Genomic DNA, 26,509 nt, shown 5'->3' with positions numbered 1-26,509 from the left:
AGACTGTAGGAGACCTTTCAGTTAAACCCTCTTCTGAAATGCTGAGAACTATTGTACAAGCTGATGCAGTACTACTGTGCAAAAATCAGAGACCGTCCTTCATTTATTTCATTTCCAGCCAATACAGCCGGTTATAATAACAAGCTATTAACTTTTCAGGAATTATTTCTGAGATCCGATATAAGCAAATCCACACACAGCGAAAAATGCATAGCTTTCCCGAAGTTGGTGTTCAAACAACGTCAGTGAAGACAAAACTGGACTTCTAACCACCATGCACAACATGGTAGACACCAGTACTGCCCCCAACAGATAAAGGCTTAAAGCGTTCATCTCTGAGAGAGACGAGAACATCAAGCTGCTTCAGGTCTGAAAACATCCTCAGGTGTTTCTGTCCATACTTCCACTGTGAGAAGACCACTCAGTGCTGTGGGTCTGAAAGGACGTGTAGGTGACTAAAAACATTTGCAAGTCAAACGAAGAAGCTGCTCGTGTCGTCATACTCATCGTAGATCGTACTTGATACGTTCACATTACCAGGTTGTAGTGGCACAAATCTGATAATTATTTTTATTTATTTATTTATTTTGCCCTAATTTGATCAGATCTGATGTTTTCAGGGCTGTGTGGACGCCCAAATCTGACCTTTTCAAATCCGACCTGAGCCACTTTCATATGTGGTCCTAGATTGGATATCCGATTCGTGGCCGTGCGAATTTAATGTGACCCTCAGATCGGAATTCGTGTGCTGTTTTTCCCACTGCGCTTGCCACCAGCGTTACCATGGCAACAGCGCCGAACAGAAGTTACCTTTTCCTCCTCCGTCTGGCTCTAATAATGAAGCTGAGAGCTGATCAGAGTTAATGATCTTCTCAGCGAAGCTCGTTCTGCTCGTTAGTTTGTGCTGATGATGCAGTGATTCGGTCATGTGACGTCACTGAGTAGGAGGAGCTCATGAGGGGTCAGTCCAGGACGCCGGTTTGTCCACATTTAATGACCGATTTGAGTCACTTGCATAAACGAGTGTGAACCATCCGGTCAGAAATCGGATTAGAGCAAAAAATCTGAACTTTTAAGACTGAAAATTATCCCTGCAGTTGTCTCAGAAGAGCTGAAACCAAGTCTCCTCGAAAAGAGTGGAACATGCCGTTGGTTGACCATTACTGTACCTCTTAGAGGGTTATTGAGTGGGCAGTAGCATTGCAGTTGTTTGCTGTATCAAAGTACTTCACTGTGCTAATTCAATTAAATCAGGTCTTTAATGCTTCTTCTTAACACGTGTATCTGTGTTAATCTACAGGAGGGCAGCGTCCAAGCGTACTTTCGGACAGTCTGGGCAGGCAATCCACTCGTGGTATGCCAGCCACTCTCTGATCAAAACCATCTGGGCGATGGCCATCAGTCAGCACCAGTTCTACCTGGATCGCAAACAGAGCAAAGTAAGTATGACGGCATTAGCTTTATCTCGGTCAGTAGTTCTCTATTCTGATCGGTCTCCTGAAGCAGTGTTTATCGAAGTCGAGTACATTATGATGTACAGTAGGGCTGTTTACTGTCAGTTATGGCAATTATTTTGATGATTAATCAAGTAATCTTTGTGTTTTTTATTGGGTCCTTCTCCATTTGGATGGGAAACCATGTCTCAAAGCTTGCAGGGCTTAAAAAGATGCTTAAAATATTTGGCACAGCTCCAAAAGACTATGTACATTTACACAGTTGACGAAGAATAAATGACACTTGCCTAATGATTCCTCTATTTTTATCCTGTTTTAGTCGCTCTGCATCTGTAAAACGCCTAGTCACAGAACCAGTTTTCAACTTTTGATAAAGCATTTTTAATTCAAAACAATGTTTTTAAGGTTTAACTCGGGAAAAGTAAACACTAATCAGTTTTATACGTCATTAACATTATACTACATTTAAAAAATTGTATTTTATTTGAAAAAAAATGACCCATTTATTTATCAGGCAGCACAACTTGCGTGTCACAGGTGTCGTGCTTCAATGGCTGGGTAATTAAAATTTTGTAAAAATAATGGCAAATATCATTTTTTTTTTTTTTACTGATTTTTTTTTTTTTTTTTTTTTTTTTAGTTTCACAAGGTCACCTGGTCAGTCAATGAGTCAGCCAACTTACAGAATCCAGTTTTAACCAGAACGTCACTGCAGTCACCGTCACTGGTGTTGCACCATATTCATACAACACCAGCGACTGTGAAGTATGTTTGGAATTGAGCTTTATTTTGCACATATGATGGAGATGTTAGTGGACATATTAAGATTATTTAGTTTTGGGGTAAAAGTAGTAGATTTATTTTTATGTATCCACCTGAATGCCCACTCCAAATGGAGAATGACCAAGTTGTATCTTTTAAAAATTTTTTTTTTTTTTTTTAAAAACGGGCTCAACTTTAACGGTTAAGCTTTTCACAGATTCCAGGATACTCTACTAAAAAAGACACAATGAAGGCATTGAAAATGCTTCATACATAAATAATGTAAATAAAACTCATTCTGGAAAAATATAGATCTCTGCTAATTTAATTGAAGTCTGTTCTGATAAATCGGTCATGCTCTTTTGAGCACCCCCCCCCACCGCTTCAGTAGTGCCAATTTCTACTAGCGTTTGTGTTTTAACACTGAGCAAATGGTGTTCACTTCCCACATTGCTCATCATTGAAACTAATTACTAAGCAGCTTAATTGAAAATGTAAATCTTAATTGATCCAATAATCACACCGTACTCATCAAGCTCTGCATGGAGGACTTTCTTTCATATGTGTTGGGATATGTTGAATAGAGCTTGATGAACGTTTCCAAGCTATTAGTCTTATTACGGCGAGCTGCAAGCTTTCCTAATGGGCAGTGCTGATCCAGGAATAGTCACTCAGCAGATTGATGAACCCCTGCTCTGTCATTGGCACAGTGATTGGACTTTTTATAGCACTGCAGAGTTCATTAACGTGATGTAATGGCAGTCCGTCCTCAGCTGTTTCTTTCTCTCCTCCCTTTTTCATCTTCATGTAAAGGCTAAAATAGCCACAACCAAAAGTTTGGGCGACATCGCTATGGACCTCACTGAGATCGGAGCCCCCAGGATCAGCAGGATGGTCAGTGTTGAGAGCAAAGACCAGCTCATCATGGCCAGTAATGGAAGCTTGGTTTCTGAAGGTGATGAACTCACTGACTCTTTGTATTCTTCTTTGTAAAAGCTTTTGAAGGTTCCCTCTCATTAGTGGTGAAGTAATCAGCTGAGCTTGGACCAACTCCAACATGATTATCCTAATTATAGACCCTGACATGGAGATCGTATCTAAGTTGAGTTTGTTTGGTGCCGTCAGGTTCTGCAGATTCTGAGGTAAGTGAAGAGCTGAAGAAGGAGAAAGTTGCAGAGCTGAAGAAGAAGGAGAAGAACCTTCAGGATCTTCTGACCCAGAAGCTCAATGAGCTTAAGAAGATCTGCCTCAGAGAAGCAGTGAGTGGTTCATGTTAAAGCTACTTGACCTCTTTATAGTCGATTGTATCTCAAATCAGGTTTACAAACTTTTATTTATTTATTTTTTGCAGGAGCTCACTGGGAAACTGCCTAAAGAGTACCCTCTAGCGTCAGGAGAGAAACCCCCTACTGTACGAAGGCGTGTAGGGACTGCCTTCAAACTAGATGACCTGTTCCCCTATGACGCAGTATGTTATACTTGTTTTGATCTAGTTTTTAGTCCTCGAATACCATTTTAAAATCCTCTCGTATGATTGTACCGCATAAAATGATATTCAGGCAGTTTTTGTTAGCAGTTTATTATAATTATGTAATCTTGTGCTGCTCTTTGCTGACTTGAGATGGGTGTGCTTTCAGGACCCTAATTTAAGGAACTTAGAAAGCAGGTTTGCTCTGCAGCAGAAGATCGTAGAAGCGGCGAAGAAGCTGGCCAACGAAGCCGAGCTCTGTAAAACCGTGAAGAAAAAGCGGAGGAGGAACTGTTTAGATGCCATGAAGAAGCTCCAGGAAATTGAGAACGAGATCAATGACTACAGAGTGAAGACTGGCAAGATGCCTACACAGAGAGCTTCCCTCATCATTGCTGGTACAGACTTGTTTGTTATTAAACATCCAGATGGGTATAGGGAGGTGATTTATATAGGTTCATTTAACAGCCTAATGAGTTTGGGGCTCCTGGTTCAAGTCTGCACTGGTCTGATTTGCTGCTTCACAGCAGCTTATTGGCCTTTAGGAAGTATAAAAACATGTGGTGGTTGCAGGCTTGGGCTTTGGAGTGCCTTATGAAGCGTACAAAATGTTCTTGCATAACGGATATGACTGATGTTTATGGTAATGATGACTTATGACTGTGTTGTAGCTGTTGCAACAATTTTTCTCAGTATTGATGACAACTTTTAAAAGGTTTTGACTTCAGGGAAACTAAATACATTATAACCTGCTCACTGTCTCCGTCTGCTGTTCACAGATGATGCGAGTACGGCAGACCTCAGCTCCCTCTCGGACAGCCTAAATCTGGAAGATGGTAAGGCTAACACGGTTTATTCGGCTTGCATAATGGAAAACTGAATTATCTTCAGGTTTTTTTTGTTTAAATAAGAGTTTGATGCAGTGTAAACATCATTTCTAAACATGAACATGAAACCTCACAAACATTGTCTAAAATCCCTTCTCGGGCAGATGAGGCTCTGGGAACGCAGCGGCAGCGATCCCGTTCGGTTCAGTATTCCCCTCGCCCTTCGGACGCCCTGGAGGTTCCCTACCACGCCGATCGCAGGACCTCTGCCAACGACGAGCAGCAGGACTCAAACGGGTGAGACAAGCCCAGCAGCGACACCCTTCCCTGGCTTCTCTCCTCTCACTGCCTGTCTCAGTTTGTCCAGTCCTCTTTCGAGCTAGTTGAGGCTTGCATATAAGAAACCACCCCTGCATTCCTGCTTGGGCCTCCACTTACGTCTGTTATCAGACCATAGCGTTAAAAATAGAGCTGGAGGAGTAAAGCAAGTTGTAGCATGGCTGACAGTCACAAAGGAGGGTGGAGAGAAAATGTACAGTCTTGCACGGGGACACGGGCCTTTTTTCCAGTAAGTCAATAAAAAAGGAAGGGGTTTTAAATGGGAGTTGAGGTTTAACTCCGTCATGGTGTTTTTCATAGAGTTTTGAAACTTATCCAACTGGGAGCTAATCAAAGCGCCAGCAAGCAGGGTCGGCTGTTTTTCTGTGTTTGTCCCTGTGAGTAATTGGGGGTGGTTTCCTTAACGAGTAGAGCTCCACCTCTGAGGAAGTAAATGTTGTGAAAGCATTGTCCTTATCTCTGTTGTAGAATAAATCATGGCGAAGTCCAGGAACCTTACCCGTATATGCACCGCGATGCCTTATCGACACACAGTAGCCCCTACTACCAAACCTCCAGACAGCTCCATGACTCCCGGAGCATGCCTCCCACCCCCCAACTCACCCGCAATGCCTTCAGCAGTATCCAGCTCAGGTACGGTGTTCCTGACCGTCTCAGCGCATGCAGTTGTGTGTCAAAGTTTGAACACTGCTGGTCAAGTTACATGGTTGTACATCCTCTGCATGACATGGAATAAACTTAAATATGTACATTTTCTGCAAATTTTAGCACAATTTCTATTTAACTGCTGGGTTTAAGTGAAACAATAAAAGAATGTGTTGAATGTGTCTTTTGCACAGGCTATGTTACGTTTTTCTTTCTATTTCTTTTCTCTAAGATGTGTAATGAAGGAAATAGTAAAAGTAAAAACATCAAGGAGGGGATGCTCGAGGGCTGGGATGATTTAAAGTAAAAAGGGAATTTTCGCTTAGTCCAAATGCAGAAATGCAGTCAGTCATTCAAGACCTTCAGTGTTCAAACCCAAAGCACCCCTTGAACTCCTACTTGGAGCACTTTTTGATTTGGCTGTGTGTCTGCAGGTGTGAGGACGACGCCTCTCATCACTTCCGTCAGCGCAGCGGCAGCTTAGAGTCTCAGTCTCTTTTCCCGTCAGAGACGGACGGCCCCGAGCCCACCTTCACCATCGCTCCCCCGGCCCGCCGAAGCAACAGCACAGAGGTCCTGGACGACGTCTCCTCGCACACCAGCCAGTCCAGCTCAGAATACTGCGTCACCTCACGGGCTCGCGACCGCTGTCGGCGGAAGAAAGGCAACGTCTATGCCAACACGGGTAGCATGCCGAACCTGGCACAGAACGACACTCGCGGTTACGCCTACCAGTCACGGACACGGCCCACCACCACAGCCTATTATGTTACCGGATACCCCGGCTACCCGGAGTCTGAAACGTACGTCAGCAGTGGCTACGTGTACGAAAGTGAAGTGGAGGGGCACTATAACGTCAATCCTTCATACCACGTGCCAGCCTATCCCACGCACGACCCTTATAGGGGCTACGGGCAGGACGAGTTAGATGGCATGAGCCAGAACCCGTACGCCACGCTGAGGCAATCGAGGAGCCGCCCGCCGTCCAGAAATGAGAACGTAACAAAAAACATGCAAAAGGCTATAGTGGCTGAGCACTTGCGAGGCTGGTATAACCGGAACACCGGACAAAAGCAGGCAGCCTATGACTACGACAGGGGAGCACAGCACAGCTTGGCCTACAGGATTGCCCCTCCCGCTTATGGCTTTACTGACCGTGCCAGCTCTTACTCGTCGGGTAAGGCTGCTCACACAGTCTGAACATTTCAGTGGATCTGAATGTAATTCAGTCTAATTAGTCTCAGCATTATGTTTCAAAGCCCTTTGTTTTTGTACAAGTGTGATGTCCAAGCATGTGTTATATAATTTAATATATTATGTGACAACTTCTACATCAAGGCTCTCAGTGCGTAGCTGGTATTGTTCATTCTCCTGTACACAGATGCATGAGAAACTGAAACTCGGTCATAATGCTGTCTATGGTAGAGCTAACAATTTATTTATATATTGAAATCACAGTTTAGTCGTCCTGGAGGAAAAAACGGTGCAGAACTTTTTATAGAAAATGAACGTTTAAAGCGCTGGTCACAAAAATCTCAGATATTTCCCCCAAGCTGTTCAGCACTAGTGTATGGAAGCATGTTTTATTAGTCTGTGGCTCTCTGGGTCCTTTTTAATTCTAAAAAGGACACTGTGTTAATTCCACAACTCTTACTTTGCAGTGTCTTCAGCAGCGAATGCGAGCAACTGGCGTAGTCACCTGGCCGTGGGCTTATCAGAGTACAACATGCCTCTTCACCCCCAGCACACATACGGCTACAGCTCAGTCCAGTACAGCCACCCAGCACACAGCAGGTAGGACCCTCTGGCCCTATTAACCTCTCGGCTTCTTATCCCTTACATCATCCGTCTTAACCACAGGGTCAGGCAGCTCCGTCATCAATGGACTCCATGAAGATCAAGTCATGTTGGATGGTTCCACTGTCATTCCTAAAGCATGTTCACAAGGATGTCTTTGGTATCCATAAAAACACATTGATGCACGTTGCTGGTTTGTTGTCATGTTTGTAGGAGAAGACATTTTTCAGTGTTTACCCACAACTGCTTGTGAACATTCATTAATCCACCCGTCTGGATGCCTCTGCTGCTGGTTTAAGCTGTAGCTCGACTTGAGCTACCCAACTGTGCTGGTAGTTGCAGTTTTTTACAGAAGCGACGTTGCTCGCCGTGTAGATCTTCAGAGTTGGATTGCACAACTCTGGACGTGAGCCGAGTGCAGTGGTTCCTTTTCCATCTTGGTCAACATTGACGTGACTGACTGACTCACAAGCGACCATGTCCGGTTGGCTGACGCATAGTTATGTCAGAGAATGTCCTGTCAAAAGTTCAACTCTGGTAAACTTTTTCAGTGGGCAGCAGCTTAATTTTCACACATTTGCTCTTCATTCCTGTGTGTTTTACTTTTCAGTGCTGTCAGAAAACCAAACCTTGTATCTCCAAAACGTTAACTTTACAGTAGAAGGAAGAAATGGAATGGAAATTGATGGAATTTAATGGAACTTGATTCATTTCCAAGCACTTTTGGATCATTTCTGTCGGTCCGTTCATCATGAGATTCTGGCGCTTTAAGTCCAGCTGGTATTTTCAAATTCTGTGAAAACAACAAAAATGGAGAAACAAGGTTTTGTTCCGACAGCGGCGATATATTGAGTTGTAATTGAGATCACCGGGAGTAGATGTGCTTATTATGGATACCGAAATGTCCTCGTAAACGCAACCTTACTCATTGCTTTGTTTTATTACTGTGTAATAAGACGTGGTTTTGTTAGGCTAATTGCTCTGCTGTAGGTGCTGTAGGGCATGGGCCGGAATATTGGCTGCTTGCCTGTGTTTGGTTTAGTAGTCAGAAGAGTTTAGGACCGTCCTCATAGACCCTGCCTTCACACTGTGCTCTCCCCAATGCCTGCCTTACTCTCTCTCACGTTCTTTCTCTCTCATATAGACATGTCTCCGGTCCACACCCTAAACCCTCCTGGCACTGCCCTTCTCCTCCCTTCTCTCCTCATGCTTGTTCTTTCTCCTCCCTTCCTCCACCCTCTTCTCTCCGCTATCGGGCGGATCAGTCGGGCTCTGTCCTGCATCCCTCTGGCTCCAGAAAAGAAAGGCTTAATAAAGCTTCCTTTGCTAAGTGTAGCCCTTGATAGTAAGTAAAAAGGTGTGCCAGCTGTGGTGGTTTCCTCTGCATTTGGTGTGTTTTGGCTCAGGTTTTGTGAAGTGAGTTTCTGGAGGGTCGTTCGTGCTCCGTGTCTCAGCTGTTTGTGGAGGTTTTATTTATTTTTTTTCTTCAGTTTATCCTCCTGTGAAAAACATAACTGCATGGCTTTTATAATGTCTGTGTTTCTCCTGACAGCAGAACCTAACAAACTGTCTACGGCTCACATTTCTGATTGTGCGTGATTAGAGAAAACGTATTAACTGTGGGCAATATGGCAAAAATATCATGACTTATGATATTTGAAGACGTTTTCTATTGTGTTTGTGTTGTGGATTTAGATTTATTTATTTTTTTTATTAAATGTTTAGATTTCTCTTGTTTAGGAACAACAGATAAAAGGCACTGACAAGACATGATACTGCATAAAAAGGCTATTAAAAAATGACTATTTAATAAGAAACAGGAGTCAAAACCAAACACTTGGTAATAAAGAATATATACACACACACACACACACGCGCATGCATGCATACGTGTGTGTGTGTGTGAGAGATCGACAGGGCGTTTTTCCACTGGTCATCAGTCCAGTACAGAAGGTTCCAATTTCATGATTTTTGGTAGCCGCTCAAGAACATTACCGATAAGACCTGATGGCACTCGAGTGTCTCGAGGCTGAAGGCAGTACTTTTGGGAGTTAATACCTTTAGTCAAGTTTTGGTTAAAGTTCCCAACTGTCTCTCAAGCAAGTGGACCAAAGAAATACAGCTAGAATCACAAGTTCCATTGATTCCTGACTGCGAATTAGGGCTGAACGTTTGAGATTCAGGCCTGATTTATTTTGGCCAAGAAGACCAGAATATCCGTCTTTTTGGCTGGAGGCTTGAGCCCTGAGTGTAGTGAGCCAAACTGCCAGGAAGTTGTGATGTCGATGTTCTGTTGATTTGCCTGTGATTGGTCGAACTTTTCTACAGGCATTTCAGTTTCCCTTCTTAAAACAACACTTTTTTGCTAATATACATACATGAAGTAAAGGGTGGTGGTAGAATAGTAAAGAAAATGGTTCTGTATAGACCCAAGAACACTCAGCAACCCATTTACATGCTTAAATGTTCCTTTGCATGATGAAATGGTTCTTTAGATTAATGGAGACTGTATTGTTTATGGTTCTATGTAGCACCTTTTTGAAAAGGGTTCTCTATAGCACCAAAATGATCTTTCACTGTTACAAGCTTGGTATCATAACAATAGCAGAACCCTTGCGGTGCTATATAGAACCACAAACACCTTCTCCATCAATCTGAAGAATCATTTGACCATCCAAAGTAGCGTTTAAGCATGGAGTCAAGCGTGGGTTGTCGAGTGTTCGTGGTTCTGTATAGAATGACTGTCTGGAATAAAGAGCCATCTTTTTTTCTTTTTTTTTAAAGAAATGTTGTTTTTTTTTTTTTTAACCTTGTAGGCCAGTGAAAATTGCAGCTCTTGCGATGTGAAAATTGCACTTAAATTTCGATTTCGATGTTAAAGCCCAGCTGGTAATGTGCAGTGGAAAAGCGCCCATAATAGGGTAATAACTTGCACTGTGCCGTTACAGTTTTTGGTGCTCTGTAGTTGCTCTGAATCTGTCTTAAAGCATAGCGACTGCGTTTACATGCACTCAATAATCTCTTAACTACAGAAAATCAAATTATCAGGAATCCGATCAACACATTTCCATGCACTTGAGTAATCAGATAATGGGGAAGCTCCAGGTCTGCATGAGTAATCAGATTTCAGAAGAAGGCGTAATGTAAACATAATGTAAAATTCATGCAGTGTTTTTTTGTTTGTTTGTTTGTTTGTTTGTTTGTTTGTTTGGTTTTTTTTTTGTTTTTTTTTTAATATATTGCGCCACTTTAGCTGAAAATATGAATATGCATCATCTAGAAGATGAATATTTAAATCCTTTATTTTGCGTTTGGTTTCAGCGCCACTCCAACAGCGTGTTACTGCGTCTCGTGACCTCCACCGTCGGATCTCGCGCATGCATAGAAGTAGAAATCGGAATATGACTTTACATGCGCTGAGAAATCTGATTACGGAGCTAAAATCCAGACTCTTTATTTCTAGATCAGATTTCTAGACTGGAGTATGGCGTTCATATGACTCTTTGAATAATCGAATAACTGCAGAAATCTTATGATCGGATCATTGAGTGCATGTATACACTTGGATACTTGGAAAAACTTCACATGACGTTAAGCTTCTCATAATAACTAGGGATGCACATTGATACTGGATCCATAATATTCATATCACTGCGGTAAAATATCTGCCTTTTATTCGTTTTACTGTATTTGTAACCCTCTCCAAATGAATGTTGGATTGCTTTGTAATGCTAATGCAGGTAGATTTAGGCACAGACTCTACATTTGGTGGTGTTTATGTATCAGCATTAGAAATATGTACAGGAAAAACATCAGATACCAGCACTGGCCCTCAGGTCTCGTATTGATGGGTCCCTAATCATAACGTATTGTCATACTGTCCACACTGAGCACACAGACACAAATTAAGACACAATTGTTTTTATCTGACTAACCACCATCCCTTCCATGTAGCCGTGATCCCCATCTGCTAGCTCCACCCCCAGGGCCTCTCATGGACAGAGCTCCACCTGAGTTTGCTAGGAGGAGCCCAGCTCCAGGACCTTTAAACATGCCTGGTGCTGTTGCCAGTGGTTATGACCAGGACTATTATTACACTCAGTGCTAGTGTGAGATTCACAGCACGAAACAATGTGGTGAGCTGCATACCAAACCTTCTCGCACTGACTCTCTAACTAGGGTGCTCAATCAACCATCGACACTCACTGCACTTTATTTCCTGACGCACCAAACCTGTCCGGCAGCCCTTTTATCTCTAGCTTGTTTCTTCTGCTGGATAGATTTGTGTGCTCGCTGGTGGTGGGTCGGTTTCTGTGTGTTTGGTGTGAAGGGGGGGGGTGTGTGTCATGACTTGCTGTGTGTGCACGTCCTGCTTCAGGTGTGTGAACATTTTAACCCCGTGTTGACCAAGCTGCTAATCTCTTTTGTCTATGGAAATAAAAAAAAAAGGTTTAAAGGGCTCATATCCTACATTTCTATCGAGATCCACTTATAACGGTGGGGTTTTCATCAGAAACGGTCATAATTTATTTTTACAACCTCTCTCTACCCCTTAGATTAAAACGGGCTGTTTTTGTTACTGTACCTTGACGTGTAAAAGAGCTCCGTCATGATTAACTGTTTCATAATGTGCCTCGTTCAGAAAGCAGTCCAGACTGAAACGTTCCTGATGGCCTCCGAGTGAGTGAGCAGCTGCTTTTGGCCGTTTTAGGTGGAAATAAGTTGAAGACGTCCTCTACAGAGACTTCTGCACGTTTTTAATGCACTATTACTGTGTATTTGCTGAATTTAACATAGGCGGGGGGGGTGTAAGTTTTTATTTATAATTTAATTGAAGTAACGTTTTACCATCTTGGCTAGAAATATGCCTCTATGTGCCAATTCACTAGTATAGGCTAAAATATGAAAAATATAAATGAAAATCCAGATTTACTCTATTCTGCTCTAACTTTTAGCTCAGCTACAGCTCCTTTTCTCGCATCTCTGTCAGGAGACTTTCCCACAAAAGTTAGTTTCTTTATGTCTCAAAGGTGGTCTTTTTACAAGCCTGAAGTCGGCTTGCAATTCGCCCTCATTTTGTTCGAATTTTCTCGTTCCACCTTTAAAAAAAAATGCCTGAGGCACGAGAATGTAGCTAACCGTTTGACCGTTTAAGGTGGAAAGTGAAAATCAGCTTCATGACATTTTAGTGTTTGACCGTTTCGCTCTGCAGATTAAACATATCAGTAAACCAGCTGGAGTGATTCTCAATGCATACAAGTCCATTCGTCTCTAAATTATTGACGTTTGTCTTAAATCTTTTTTTTTTTTTTTTTTTGAGATTTGTTGTCTGCATTGATGAGGTCAGCAGTCTGTTAACTTCAGGGTTAAAGGCTGAATCAGCAGTTCTACATTAACTCCAGCGTTTAAGATCATTTATTGTTATGAGCTTTATTTTACTGTAAAGGAGGATTATTTTATTATTACCTTAATATATTACTGCCCCGTTTTGGCTCCACAGCAATATTAGTCACGTTTGGCTCTTGAGCCACATGCCGCCAACCCCGGTGTCAAACTATCAAAATTGTTTTGCTTTGTGTTTGGTTGTTCCCTGTAGAGGATGTGCTGTTTTCAACACCTAATTTGACCGCGTGTCCTAACTTTTGCATGTGTATATATAAATGGGGTTTTCATGACCTCACAGAACAAAGAATTCAAAACTGACCGCTTAGTTTCCAGATATGGACAGGGGAGTGAATGTTTTAATACAGAATACGCAAACTGTTTTCAACCATTTCATTTCAAAGAAGTGAGAAACAAATTTTTTTTCATGATATGCGCCCTTTAAATTGGTCAACGGTCTAACCCCATCAGGCCTGACGGTCGATATAAGGCCATAAGAACAGATCTGGCTTTCTCAGTTCTTCCTGTGTTGGCCACATTTACTCAGTCTCTCAACATCTGGAGAAACAAGCTTGCCGAACAACGAACGTAATCAGTCGTTTGTGGGACGGTATCTCTGACCCCACATTTCCTGTGATTTATTGCAGAGAAACGGGGGTTAAAATGTTCCTGTTCTTCTCAAACTCCTCATACAAACTTCTTATCACTCTCTTCTGTGTTCCAGGTCGTACGTTGATGTGAGTCAATCGGACGCACACATGAGCAGCCCAGTGGACAGTTTCGACTCTGAAGATCAGACACTTTACTGGCACGAGGACTCTAAGCCTGGAACTATAGTGTAAGGACTGAGCGAGGCCACCTGCAGCTGCTCTTCATGCTTCCGCGTGCCTTTTTCAAGTCCGTCTCAGTTTGCTTTTCTATGGGCGACCTGTTCCAAATCCGCGAAAGCAAAGGAATGTTACCAGGCAAGAGCCGTGTGACTCTTTGGAGAGAGGAGCCCTGCGCATTCCCTCTGAGATCAGACCCGGAACAGGCCCAGAAAGCTGTGTATGTTTGAGTGCGGTTGGCACTAGCACTTGTGTTGCAGGACTTTATCTACCCTTTGGAAATGCCTGCAGTTTTCTCTTCGGGACTTAATATTGATTGATATTTGAGCCAAACAGCCTGAAGTTTTCCTGTACCACAGAAGGATATTACACTAGTAAATCCTGTGTACGGGACACACATGCAAATACTAATATGAAGGATTGAACCCAGGTGGTTTCTGTTGTGTGAAAAAAAACCCACATGGACATTTTGCAGTCTTTTTTTTTTTTGTGTTTTTTAGTTAAATAACTTGATCATACCCCTTATATTGCTCCCGAGGTTATCTTTTGTCTTGGGATATTATTCTAAAGTTTTTATAAACAAATCCACATACTCAAAAGTGCTTTGAACACAGCTATGAAAAAGTAGCTTGTTCTTTCAGTGTTTTCTCTTCCATCACTCCAGACAGTAAAAGGCTGTTTACACACCGAGCGCGATTTGAGGAGACATTAGTGTCAAAACCATCTTGCCGTGAAAAAGGGGCATAATTTTCTTGGAAGGTTCCTTATGAAACAGGCAAGCTGACGTTGTGCTGGATGCTGTCCGCTTTGGAAAAGCGAAAGGAGAACAGTGTGTTTTTCGTCCTCATTCAGGAGTTAAAACTTCATGAACGCTTCCGCTCACAGTTGGGATGCCAGCTGAGTTTGAGCTGCTTTTGGAGATGCGTCTTCACACGTGACGAAGCACGAAACAAACAGGCTGAACATGATCTTGGTGCAAACAGTCCAACAATGACCGTGGGCTGCTTTCCAATTTGGAAATGTGAAAGTAGCACAAAGAGCTTTATTGCATCATGTCACAGCTAAAAACCTTGTTCTTCCACATATAACTCAATGTTTGCAGCCCAGTTTGAGCCCTGTTTTAAGCTGCTTTTTGAGATTCTAACCCCTTTAACGTTTGTAGAAAGGTTCCATTTACAGGGACCCAGCCAGTGCATCATCTTGGTTGTTGCCATGCCAACATCCGACACGACCGTGATCAGTCAGTGACTTATTGTTACCGACAATGTCAGAAAAATTGAGCACAGGGTGAATGAAATAATATTGCAATTTCACAACGGGAAAAATTGTTCATGGTGTGCAAGATATCATTAGTTGTACCCAGGCTCTATTTTTGTCCAAATAAATTGCTCAAATAAACCTCACTCGGTGTGTAAACACCTTAATAGGTGCTTTTAGGTTGCTGAATTATTCATAACTTTTGAATTCTTTGGAACAGGACACTGTATTGCTTTACACATCTGCCATGATAGGACAGCTGTTCTGCACCCGTTCACGTTCGGCATGGCGGAAGCTAAAGGAGGAATGCTGCTTTTGCTTGGTGCTTTTGCCGAGTTCCTCATTCCTGAACGTTTCGCATGGCATCTTCGAGTCATGAAGCTACTCTGCGTTAGCCGCTCAGTACCGGAACTTTCATTGAATTGATTTGACATTACTTTCATTCCTCGAAGCTCAAACTGTGTTTCTGCTACTATTTTTAAATATTACACCTGTGTGGATTTTTACACTACACATTTTCTCCCGTGTTATAATATCTGACTGCATCTGATACTGGAAACCAGGGCCTGGTGTTTGCTGTCTCTCTCCAGCAGAGAGCTGTTTATGTATATGTGAATTTTGTATATAGACTTTCTTACTGTTGTCATTTTTAGAGAGAATTTTTTTCTATGTGTTTTTTGCAAAGCATGTAATATATAGTAATCGAATTTGTTAAGCTGGTTCTTAGTAATTTGTATCAACAAAATGCATTTGAATTAAAAGTTCCAAAAGATTGGATCAGAGTTTAGTGTTTGTTCTACTGGCAAGTCGCTGTGCAAAGAAAAATATGTGGGGTTTTTTTTTTTTTTTTCTTTTTTTTTTTTTTTTTTTTTTTTTTTTTTTTTTTTTAAATCTACATCTTTTGAGCTCAGCACTTGTTCTTGTGTGGACATTTTATGATGACTGGATCATTAGAAATGCTGTAAAACTGCTCAGACAAAAATCTCTTTCTATTGACTTAGATTAAGTTAAGAGCACTTTGCCCTCTCCTGTAAAGTTACTATTTTGGAGATGCTTGTTTTTCCTTGGACAGCGATGATATCATTGCTGTCAGAACGAAACCTCATATCTCCATTCCTGTTTTTCATTGTATTTTTGGACATCGTTTGAAAACACCAGCTGTCCTCTGTGTGCTTTGAACATTTCCTGATGAAAGGAACATTAGAAGTGCTCCAAAACATTTGGATTATTATATAATAATTATAAATGTTTTTCCTTCTGAAAAATTCTTTTTGGAGAGGTTTTTGACTGATTGCAATATGAGTAATAAATTAATTAGGTTTTTTTTTTTTTTTTTTTTTTTTTTGCATAATGGCAACAAAATGAACTGAGGTGAAATGCTGAGACAGATTTTATGACCCGATACAAAAAGTCCCCCCTTAAATAATGAGCTTGTTTTGGTCATTTATTAACATGAAAGCCGCTGATTTCATTTAAAATATAGTGCTTGATTTTTTTGTACCTGGTTAATATTTCAGCTCAGTTGCATCATTCTGTTAGAAATTTAAAATGCTTTGGCAACTTTTAAAGGGGACTTATGGTAAAATGAATTTTAAAAGAGCTTTTGTTAGATTTTTAAAAGCCATCATTGACTCCCCAATTGACTCCCTAATTCATAGAGTCTATAGAAACTAAGCTGCAAAAACAGCTTTTTGTGATCTCATTAAAACCAGCACGTTTACAAACCCACCTGTTGGTTTAGTTTGATTGGCTACCTGGGCCGTGCCTCAATCAGAACAGAGCTCATTGGAATAAAGGCACATAACAGGCTGTTTTGGGAATGAAGAGATTTTGGGCAGTGGTTAAGAATTAATTATGGCTTAATAATTTGTGAACCACAGGGGATGAAAATGTAGTATAATGGACCTTTTAAAGAGTCCTAACTAAAAACCTATTTTAAGTACAGCTTTGAAATTTAGCTTTTTTTTTTTTTTCCATGGAAATCCATGGTGACCTGCCAGCTTCTGGATAAATTGGCATTTCCTCCTCTGAAATTCCAGGAACATAGATATTAGTGGTAGATTACACATTCAGCAGAGGATACTGGAAAGAATGACTCAAACATCTTTAGAATCAAAATATAATTGGATTTTTAATTTAATTTTTTATTTCTTGTTTCTCTGAACACTAACAAATTATGAACTTGACTGTAACGTGAGAAAGACGTCTAGATGGCTCTCTGATAACGTTCAAAGGAAATCTAGCCTGTCTCTTGAGCGTATAGTCTTCCTGGACTGGAATCGGTTTCTTTCTGTAATGAAGCGCAGTTTTGTACTTTATTGCCTGTGCAGCAAAACTCGTGCTCTCATTATGTACTTGAACTGTAACACATCTAAGGCGGTCATCGGTTCCTTTTAAAGACTGACCAATTCTAAGAAGGCATGTTTAAACCATATCAGACTTATGGTCATATCTGCTGTCAATGCCCCAACTTTGGTCACAGCAGGTGCCGTAAAACCATAGGAACCTGTAAAATAGGTGACACACCCACTTAGACCACAGCAGTCATTCTTCTTTAAGATCAGCAAAGCCTCACTGGAGCCAGACCCAGGCTTGCTGTGTTTACATAGCTGAGTAAGAGTAAATCTCCCCTGCAGTCCACCTTTATAATACGTGTCCTATAGGAATGCTTGTACTTCTAACTAATCAGCAGAGAACTGCGTAGCACTGACCCTCACAGACCCTCTGTTGGTGTTCAAAGCGCTCTACCAAATTCTGTTTAAATGCCATTAAAACTGCATTTCCCAGCAGCCCACAGTCTAGACAGTAACCTTTTCTGTTTTGGAGCAGTAAATAATCGATCTGTAATATTTTTATTTTATTTATTTATTTATTTATTTATTTGCTCATCCTTAATGAGTACAGCTCCATTAGCTCTCCCCCAGGGAGTCAGCCTCACGCAGGCTCTCAGTACGAGGCAGCAGAGAGAGAAGAGCTGTACTGTAGTGAACTCTGGTCCAGCGCGCTCCTCGAGTTCTTCCACTGTGTACTGGGATGTGTGTGTTGCAGCTGTGCTTCTCTGTCCACCCCCCTCTTTCAGGACACCAGCTGCGCAGATATCTGGAAGGGCAACCTCAGCTGACACTGGACTTACAGCAAACAATGGTCCTCTATCTGTCTCTCACCTTCACGGGCAGCTCTTCCCCGAGGCACATGCTGCTCGCCGCAGAAGTGACAGTAACCATGTCAGTAACCTTTCTTCAGTTGCCAATATGATTCTTAAAGAAAGAACTCGTGCTTTTCAACCTAGACTCTGTCTGCGGCAGCTTTAAAGGAGAATTTGACCAAAAATCTCATTTACATGATTTTCTACTCCAAACGCAGTCAAGCAAAGACATTTTTGGTGTCAAAGTTTAGTTTCTTTAGGTTAGAATTGGAGCCGTTAAGCTGCATTAACAAACACTGGAAGTGAATAGTCCTCAACGCAATACATGCTAAAATCAAAAGTTTGCACACAGAGGAATTCCACCTCCGCGTTTAACCCATCCATGCAGTGCAACACCACATACACGCTAGTGAACACACCTGCCCGGAGCGGTGGGCAGCCCTCTCCACAGCGGCCAGGGGGCAGTTGGGGGTTAGGTTCCTGGCTCAAGGGCACTTCAGTCAAATCAGTGGTACGATGACCCAGACAGAGATTGGGTTTGGAAAACACTGAAATCTTCCTTTAAAACAAAACATAGAAATGACCAAATGACTCTTTCAAATTGAAGGTTACAGCCTGACCTTTCTGACATTTCAGGTCAGAAAATGGGCTTTGAACAGCACCTTCGTCCATCCTCTAACGATGACTGCGGCGAATCTCGCGTATAGGATGGAGGCTTTCAGTTCAGGTCATAAATGTCAAACCTCCCACAGAATGTGACTCTGGTAGATTCTAGATTAAACACTAACATTTGAAGCTTGTAGAAGACATTAACATCACAGCTCGTTTGCCTTTACTGGGAATCTTTCAGTAAAGAGTTCTGGCATAGAGCCGCCACCGCCCTCCATTCCTAACACACGAGCTGAAACCGGCTAAGACTGCAGCTCATATTCAGAGTCAGTGACGTATCTAGAACCTAGAACTTGCAGAAGGCCTAGAGTGATGCTTTACCTCACAAAATTGTTCCCAACCATTGGAAATCAAAATGTGATTGGGATTCCTTTGTCCCTGATTATTTCAATTTCAACATCTTTTGGAGACGTCCTGAGCTTTTTAAACCTGATCAGCTTCACCCTAACAAGGCTGGGACTCAAATGCTAGTGGATAATCTACTGTATGGCATCACTCACATGCGGAACCTGCACCCAACCGCCAGCAGTAATGTCAGTCACAGGAGTTCACCATCTCCTGTCAGAGAATCTCTGCAACACTACAGTCTGCAGTCTTGTAGGAACTCACCTACTTCTCCTGCACACTCAGTGAATTCGCAGGTCTGACACTCTGGAGTCCATGCTCCTAGTCAGTGCTACATTCCAGTTCTTGTAAATAGCCGGTTGCATGGCTCTCAGATTCGGAATAAAAATGTAGCCAGAAGAAAACGTAGTAGTACAAGACATTGTAACAAACAAAATCTGATCCCGGTGAAATGCACAAGTAATGTAAGCTTTGTTGACCAACCACATCAAGTCCTGAAAGTCTCCTTACTAAATGTCTGCTCACTCACAAACAAGTCTTTTATCATAGCTAAATTAATTGAAGATTACTGTCTGGACTTCCTTTTTCTAACAGAGACTTGGCTTGATGGTAACGGAGCAATAGTACTAAATGAAGCTTCTCCTTCCAATTTTAACTATTTTAACGTCTCTAGAGTAAATAAGAGAGGTGGTGGTGTTGCTTGTTTTTACCATAAAGCATTCTGCTGTAAGCAGATCTCACTAGGGGAACAATCTACGTTTGAATATCTAGCAGTACAACTGAACAGTACTTATCCAGTTCTATTGATTGTTATATACCATCCTCCCAGACTACATACAGACTTTCTTGAAGATTTTGCAGAAATGCTTTCTAGGATTTTAATTGATTTTGATTGTTTTAATTACTGGGGATTTTAATATTCACATGGATATACCCACAAATCCAGTCACTTCAGAATTCATGAGGATGCTTAACTCTTTTGGTCTCACACAACATGTATCAGGTCCAACTCATAGGCACGGCCACACCTTAGATTTGATCATCTCTAAACGCATAGATGTTGCAATCTCTGATCATTTTGGTGTATTTTTCAATATGTCATTATCTATTAGAACACTCTGTGAAAAGCGCACAATAACCAAGCGTTATCTCAGTGCTGGCAGTGCCGTGGCCTTCACAGACATGATGCAGTCCCTCCCTCCCCTCTCAGAAAATGGGAATGAGTAAGTTGAAACATTCATACACAGAGTTAGGAGCTGTATTGATGTTGTGGCACCAAAAGTAACTAAAACTATTTCTGGAAGAATTAAGATGCCCTGGAGAAACACTACATCTATTATAAAACTCAGGCAAGACTGCAGGCAGGCTGAGAGACGTTGGCGAAGGTCAAAATTGGTAGTACATTCTGATATCTATAAAACAACATTACAGACTTACAACAGTGAAGTGAAATCAGCACGGAAGAACTATTACTCTACCTTAATCGACTCAACCAGTAATAACTCAGCTGCCCTGTTCAGAAGTATAGATCGGCTAGTAAACCCCACCTCCCATGTCTTCCCTGAATCCGTTTCAGTTGAAAAATGTGATGAGTTTGCAATATTTTTTAGGGACAAGATTACTAATTTAAGGCAGAATATAGCAACAAGCACTAATAGATTACCAGCCCTGATATCAGTTAGTCATCCTAACTGTAATATGTCTTACTTCAAGGAAGTTGACATGGTAACACTATTTGACGTGATTTCATCACTTAAATCCTCTACATGTGAACTGGACCCTCTACCAACATGCTTTTTCAAGCAGGTTCTGAGCTCATTATCTAATGAAGTTCTAATGATTGTTAATCAGTCTTTGCAACTGGGAGAATTCCCTAATATTCTTAAAACTGCAGTGGTTAAACCACTACTAAAGAACAGAAATCTTGATCCCACATTTCTCAATAATTATCGACCTATATCTAACCTTCCTTTTCTTAGCAAAATCATTGAAAAAGTTGTGTCAACCCAGTTGAATGATTATGTTAAAGTAAACCAAATAAATGACACTTTTCAGTCTGGTTTCAGAGCTCTCCATAGCACTGAAACAGCACTAGTTAGGGTAGTAAATGACCTGAGATTGAATAAAGATGCAGGCAAACTCTCAGTCCTTTTTCTCCTAGATTTAAGCGCTGCTTTTGACACTGTTGATCATGAAATACTTATTGATCGACTACAGAGCTGGGTAGGCCTTAGTGGCTTAGTCTTAGACTGGTTTAGATCGTATCTAACTGGGCGCGATTACTATGTTGCATTAGGTACCTCTTCCTCCACACGTCAAAAAATAACTTGTGGCGTCCCCCAAGGATCAATTCTTGGGCCTTTACTGTTCAACCTATATATGCTTCCATTACCGCATATCATTAACAAACATGGTATTAGTTATCATCAATATGCAGATGACACTCAACTTTACATTTCTTTAGAACCTAAAGCCCTAAAATCAATTAGCTCACTGTTTGAGTGCATAGGTGATATACAGACATGGATGTCAGACAATTTTCTGCAATTAAATAAAGAGAAGACAGAGGTTCTTGTTATTGGCAGTGATTCACAAAAGAATGATGTTCAGACTTATTTAAATCAAATGAATCTGAAGGCCAAACAATGTGTTAAGAACTTGGGCATCACTTTTGATAATGAGCTCAGCTTTAAATCACACATCATGACTACATGCAAGACAGCTTATTTTCACCTTAGAAACATCGCTAAGGTCCGAGATATGCTCTCTCCTGCTGATAGTGGAAAACTTGTCCATGCATTTATCACATCAAGGATAGATTATTGCAACGCTGTTTTATCTGCTCTCCCAAAGAGCTCTATCTCTCACCTACAGCGAGTTCAGAATGCTGCTGCAAGGGTCTTGACCCGGAGAAGAAAGAGAGATCATATTACACCTGCACTCCACTCACTGCACTGGTTACCTGTCAGTTTTAGAATAGATTTTAAGGTTCTGGTGATGGTTTTTAAATGTCTTCATGGTCTTGCTCCTCTTTACCTCAGTGAAATGATGGTGAGATATGTTCCTGTCAGGTCTCTCAGGTCCTCAAACAGTAATCTACTGGTGATTCCTAAAACGCGGTTAAAGATTGGCGAGGGTGCTTTTAGCCACTACGGCCCAAAGCTTTGGAACTCTCTTCCTGAGGAGCTAAGAGGCATTACATCCCTGTACAGCTTCAAGAGTAATCTTAAAACCTTCCTGTTTAGATCTGCTTTTAGTTAAGAAACTTTTGTCTGTTCTATCTCTTTCATTTTATCTTTTTCAGTTTATTTCATTATTTTATTTTGTTTCCTTCTATCTTTATTTGTTTTAATGTGTTTTGCTTATCTTTGTTTTCTTTTTATTTATTCTGTAAAGCACTTTGAGTTGCATGTATGTATGAAAGGTGCTATACAAATAAAGATTATTATTATTATTATGTTAGTGGTTAATCTGATACATCAGGCCTTCAGGTCAATCCCTGAAGTCCTAAGCAATGGGAGAGCTCGCTTGGCTGTATCTTCCTAGATACCACAGGAAAAAAATACTAATTGATCATTGGCCGCTTCTAGATTTGACCTCTTTTGTTTCTAACCAAAATAAAATAAAATAAAAATATTAATTAAGTATGATGAGGTGAAGTCAGGTGAATAAAAGGCTGTTTTGAAGTTAAACACGGTCCACAACTTCTCGGAGCCCAACTCCTGTAAAGGTGCAGAATCTTGCAGTGAGGATCAGCTCATGCACCTGAAGGTCACTGCTGATGAGGTCATGCTTAACTTTTATGGTTGGAAGAGAGTGAAGAGCTTTAACACCACAGGATTAAAGGCCACGTGGAGGTGTGGCCGTTTCACATTCAGCCCCAGCTGTAAAACATCTCTTTAAACACTTTCTAGACTGAAGAAAGACTGAAGGCTCTCTAATGAAGCTCCAGCTGCTTGCGTAAAACTGGCTAAACCTGCAGTGAGACATGCAAGAAGCAACACACAGTGAGCAGAGGGGTGACAAAGTAAAGGAAAAATCTGCATGAATTGTTTTAGTAAGTCGTAGAGCCACCAGAATAGTTGCTAACTCACCCCTACCCCCCTCCCCCCTCCCCAGGGCATTTGAGGACACTTCATCAAAACCATACGCCTGTTGGAGAGCACCAATCGGAGAGATTCCTGTAACAGCTGCTGCTGGGAGAGCATAACAGCCTTGCTGGTACTCCCATAGACACAGCGTTACTCATTCATAGCCAGCAGTGCTCACTCACCTTGTCAGATGCAGGAGTCAGCATGAGTAAAGAGTTCCATAGACTTGCCCTTTCTCCTTATCAGCTCTGTCTCTTGCGATTGTTTGAAGCTCCTCACTTCTAGCAACTCCCTCCCTCCCACCAGCTTGAACTTTTATAAGGCTGTGAGCTGCATCTGTAAAATGACTGTGTATATGACAGCTGTATGTCTTAGCATGTCTATCACAGACGACAGCAAGTATTCTGTCTGAAAAGAACTGGCCACAACACACTTAGGGCGGTCTAGATACCAGAACTTTGACAGCAATACTAAGTGCAGTACCAGATTAAGAGGCCCAAGTTGGCCCGCAAGGACGTTTGATTGGCCCTGATGGAAAGCCTGCTAGCTTCCCTCTACATCTCAATGAGAGAACATGCAATTTTAAAGAACTTTTTAGTTTATAGTGTCTAATTTTTTTTTTTTTAATTTGAAAGTAATGTAGCTGTAGCTAGCAGGTACAAGCTAATACAGTATAACGCAATGGTACACAGTTAAGAGGAGTTTCAGAAGGAAAATGTTCTTTATGTTGGATTTAATAGTAATGCAGTGTGCCAAATTAACTATTGGATTTCTTAAAGAATATAGTGTCTACATATATACTGGCAGCACGTGAAATACCCCCTGGCATTTTGGGAACCCATGTTGGCTGGCCAAGATCAAGACCATGGACTCAGACTTGGAGGTGCTGATCCGCATACCAACCGCTTCACACTCAGCTGCAAACCGCTCCAGCGAGCGCTGGAGGCATCCAAGTGATTCCGCCAAAAGAACAACATCATCTGCAAATAGCAGAGACGCCACCCTCCGGTCTCCACACATAATGCCCTCCTGACCCCGGCTACGCCCTGACACTCTGTCCATGAATATCACGAACAAGAGTGGAGACAGAGCACAACCCTGGCGGAGTCCAGTGCTAACACTGAAAGAGTCTGACTTAATGCTGAGTATACGGACACAGCTCTCACTCCGGGAGTACAGAGATTGGATAGCCTGGAGTAGTAGCCCCGGCACCCCATACTCCTAGAGGACCTCCTACAAGATATCTCGAGGAACACAGTCATAAGCCTTATCCAAATCCACAAAACATATGTAGACTGGGTTGGCAAACTCCCATGCCCCCTCAACAATCTGTGAGAGGGTGAAAAGCTGGTCCATTGTTCCACGGCCAGGACGGAATCCACATTGTTCCTCCTCAATCTGAGGTTCAACTATCGGTCGGAGTGTCCTTTCCAGCACCTTTGCATAGACTTTCCCAGGGAGGCTGAGCAGTGTGATACCCCAATATTTGGCACACACCCTCCGGTCCCCCTTTTTAAAAATAGGGACCACCACCCCAGTCCAAGGGTACTGTTCCTGAGGTCCATGCAACGGTCTTGGCCCGGAAAAGGATGGCATGCCCACTCCAGGTAAGGGGAAAGGACCTGCCCCAGGTGGAGGAGTTTAAGTATCTTGGGGTCTTGTTCACGAGTGATGGGAAGAGGGATCGTGAGATCGGCCGCAGGCTGGGACAGGCGGCAGCAGTAATGCGGTCACTGTACCGGACTGTAGTGGGGAAGAGGGAGTTGAGCCAAAAGGCGAAGCTCTCTGTTTACCAGTCGATCTACATCCCAACCCTCCACCTATGGCCATGAGCTGTGGGTAATGACCAAAAGAACGAGATTGCGAATACAAGCGGCAGAAATGAGCTTTCTTCGTTGGGTGGCGGGCTACACGCTATGCGATAGAGTGAGGAGCTCGGTCATCCAGAAGGAGCTCGGAGTAGAGCCGCTACTCCTCTGCATTGAGAGGAGCCAGCTGAGGTGGTTCGGGCATCTGATCCGGATGCCCCCTGGACGCCTCCCGGTTTGGGTGTTCCAGGCACGGCCTACCGGGACAAGACCCCGGGGTCGTCCTAGGACCTTCTGGAGGTATTATGTCTCCAAGTTGGCCTGGGAACAGCTTGGGGTCCCCGGGAATGAGCTGGAGGAAGTTACGGGGGACAGGGTCATCTGGGATTCTCTGCTCTCCCAACTGCTACCGCGACTCTGTCTGGACTAGTGGTCAACAATGATGATGATGATGATGATGTTGGCTGGCTATTCCAGCATTGACTAGCTGCTAACTATCCCACCAAACATGTTGCTGCCACTGAAATGCCACTATAACAAAAAGTTTGATCTATCAGTTCTTCTTTTGGAAACATTCAGATGGTCCAAGGGATTAATTAGGACCCCCCCCCCGCAGGACCCCCTGTATTTTGGACATTATATATTGGTAACACACAAAAATGTAAAGCTAACAAACTGACAAAGAGTTTGCTTAGTTGTTTTGTCTTTTTGGCCCACAGTCCCCTACAAATATTCTACTTGGCCCTCCAAGAGCAAACGTTTCGATCCCCCTATTAATATGCGTCATACCAAAATGCTACTAAAGCAAAAAATTAGAAATACACTTGTCATCGTCTGAACAAACGAATGATTCATGGGCTGAACATTTTCTAATTGTTGGAACTTAAATAATACCTCCAATTTTTACAGACCACCCTTCTTTTAATTAATTTCCATTCAAAAATGCCATTGAGAACAAGTTTGAGTGCATTTTACAGCATCAGGAAAATTACACAGAAGCCTTTACCAGCACATCTAATAATCTTTCAGTGTTTACCGCGTCTGTTCTTCACCTTTATTACAGCCTCCATCCATTTCAGGAGACTCACTTTTGCTTTCTCCAAGAATCTGCAGACACCTCTCCAAAGTTCAGTCTTAGAAGCTGGTTGCATCATATTCAGGGATGTTGAGGTCTGGACTCTGGTTTGGTCAGTCAATTGCTCTGTGAAGACCAGCAGCTTCTATCTTTGATAAGTACATGTTGATCTTCTCTGCCTTCTGCTTGAGCAAGCAAGCAAACACGCAAAATTTATTTATATAGCGCTTTTTACAACAGGTGTTGTCACAAAGCAGCTTTACAGAACAATCAGGATTACAGAGAGAAGAGAAAAGGAAAGAAAATCCAGGTCCGAGCCCCCATGAGCGTCGCCAGCGGCGACGGTGGCAAGGAAAAACTCCCTAAAAGAGGAAGAAACCTTGAGAGGAACCAAGACTCAGAAGGGGAACCCATCCTCCTCTGGTCAACACCGGATAGCAAACATTATTAGTATGAAGTTTTATAGTAAAGTGGGAAAAGAAAGATCTGAGGGTGAGGACTGCACAGCGCTGTACAGCAAGAAGCTCAGTGGTGGTCAAGCCGGTCCAGAAGGCTGGTGAGCAGCGGCGCCAATCAAGGCAGAAGAGGCAACAGCATCAGACGCACAGGATGGGCAGC

At 42.2% G+C, this 26,509-nt stretch overlaps 1 protein-coding gene across 1 annotated transcript in view; it reads left to right on the top strand.

Annotated features, from left to right (window-relative positions):
• Positions 1 to 14,150, top strand: part of frmd4ba (FERM domain containing 4Ba) — a 58,903-nt gene extending 44,753 nt beyond the window's left edge. The window contains exons 13-23 of the mRNA XM_017691918.2: positions 1,301 to 1,439; positions 3,030 to 3,171; positions 3,342 to 3,475; positions 3,568 to 3,684; positions 3,854 to 4,082; positions 4,464 to 4,520; positions 4,676 to 4,808; positions 5,319 to 5,483; positions 5,930 to 6,672; positions 7,157 to 7,289; positions 13,399 to 14,150. Of these exons, the coding sequence (XP_017547407.2) occupies positions 1,301 to 1,439; positions 3,030 to 3,171; positions 3,342 to 3,475; positions 3,568 to 3,684; positions 3,854 to 4,082; positions 4,464 to 4,520; positions 4,676 to 4,808; positions 5,319 to 5,483; positions 5,930 to 6,672; positions 7,157 to 7,289; positions 13,399 to 13,516 (2,110 nt within the window). The 3' untranslated portion in view covers positions 13,517 to 14,150. The remainder of the gene's footprint in view (positions 1 to 1,300; positions 1,440 to 3,029; positions 3,172 to 3,341; positions 3,476 to 3,567; positions 3,685 to 3,853; positions 4,083 to 4,463; positions 4,521 to 4,675; positions 4,809 to 5,318; positions 5,484 to 5,929; positions 6,673 to 7,156; positions 7,290 to 13,398) is intronic.
• Positions 14,151 to 26,509: the final 12,359 nt, after the last annotated feature.

This window comes from Pygocentrus nattereri, chromosome 26 (assembly GCF_015220715.1).
Source record: "Pygocentrus nattereri isolate fPygNat1 chromosome 26, fPygNat1.pri, whole genome shotgun sequence".
NCBI lineage: Eukaryota > Metazoa > Chordata > Actinopteri > Characiformes > Serrasalmidae > Pygocentrus > Pygocentrus nattereri.
Note: the sequence above shows the minus strand (reverse complement) of the source record. Positions and strands in the feature narration are given on the sequence as shown.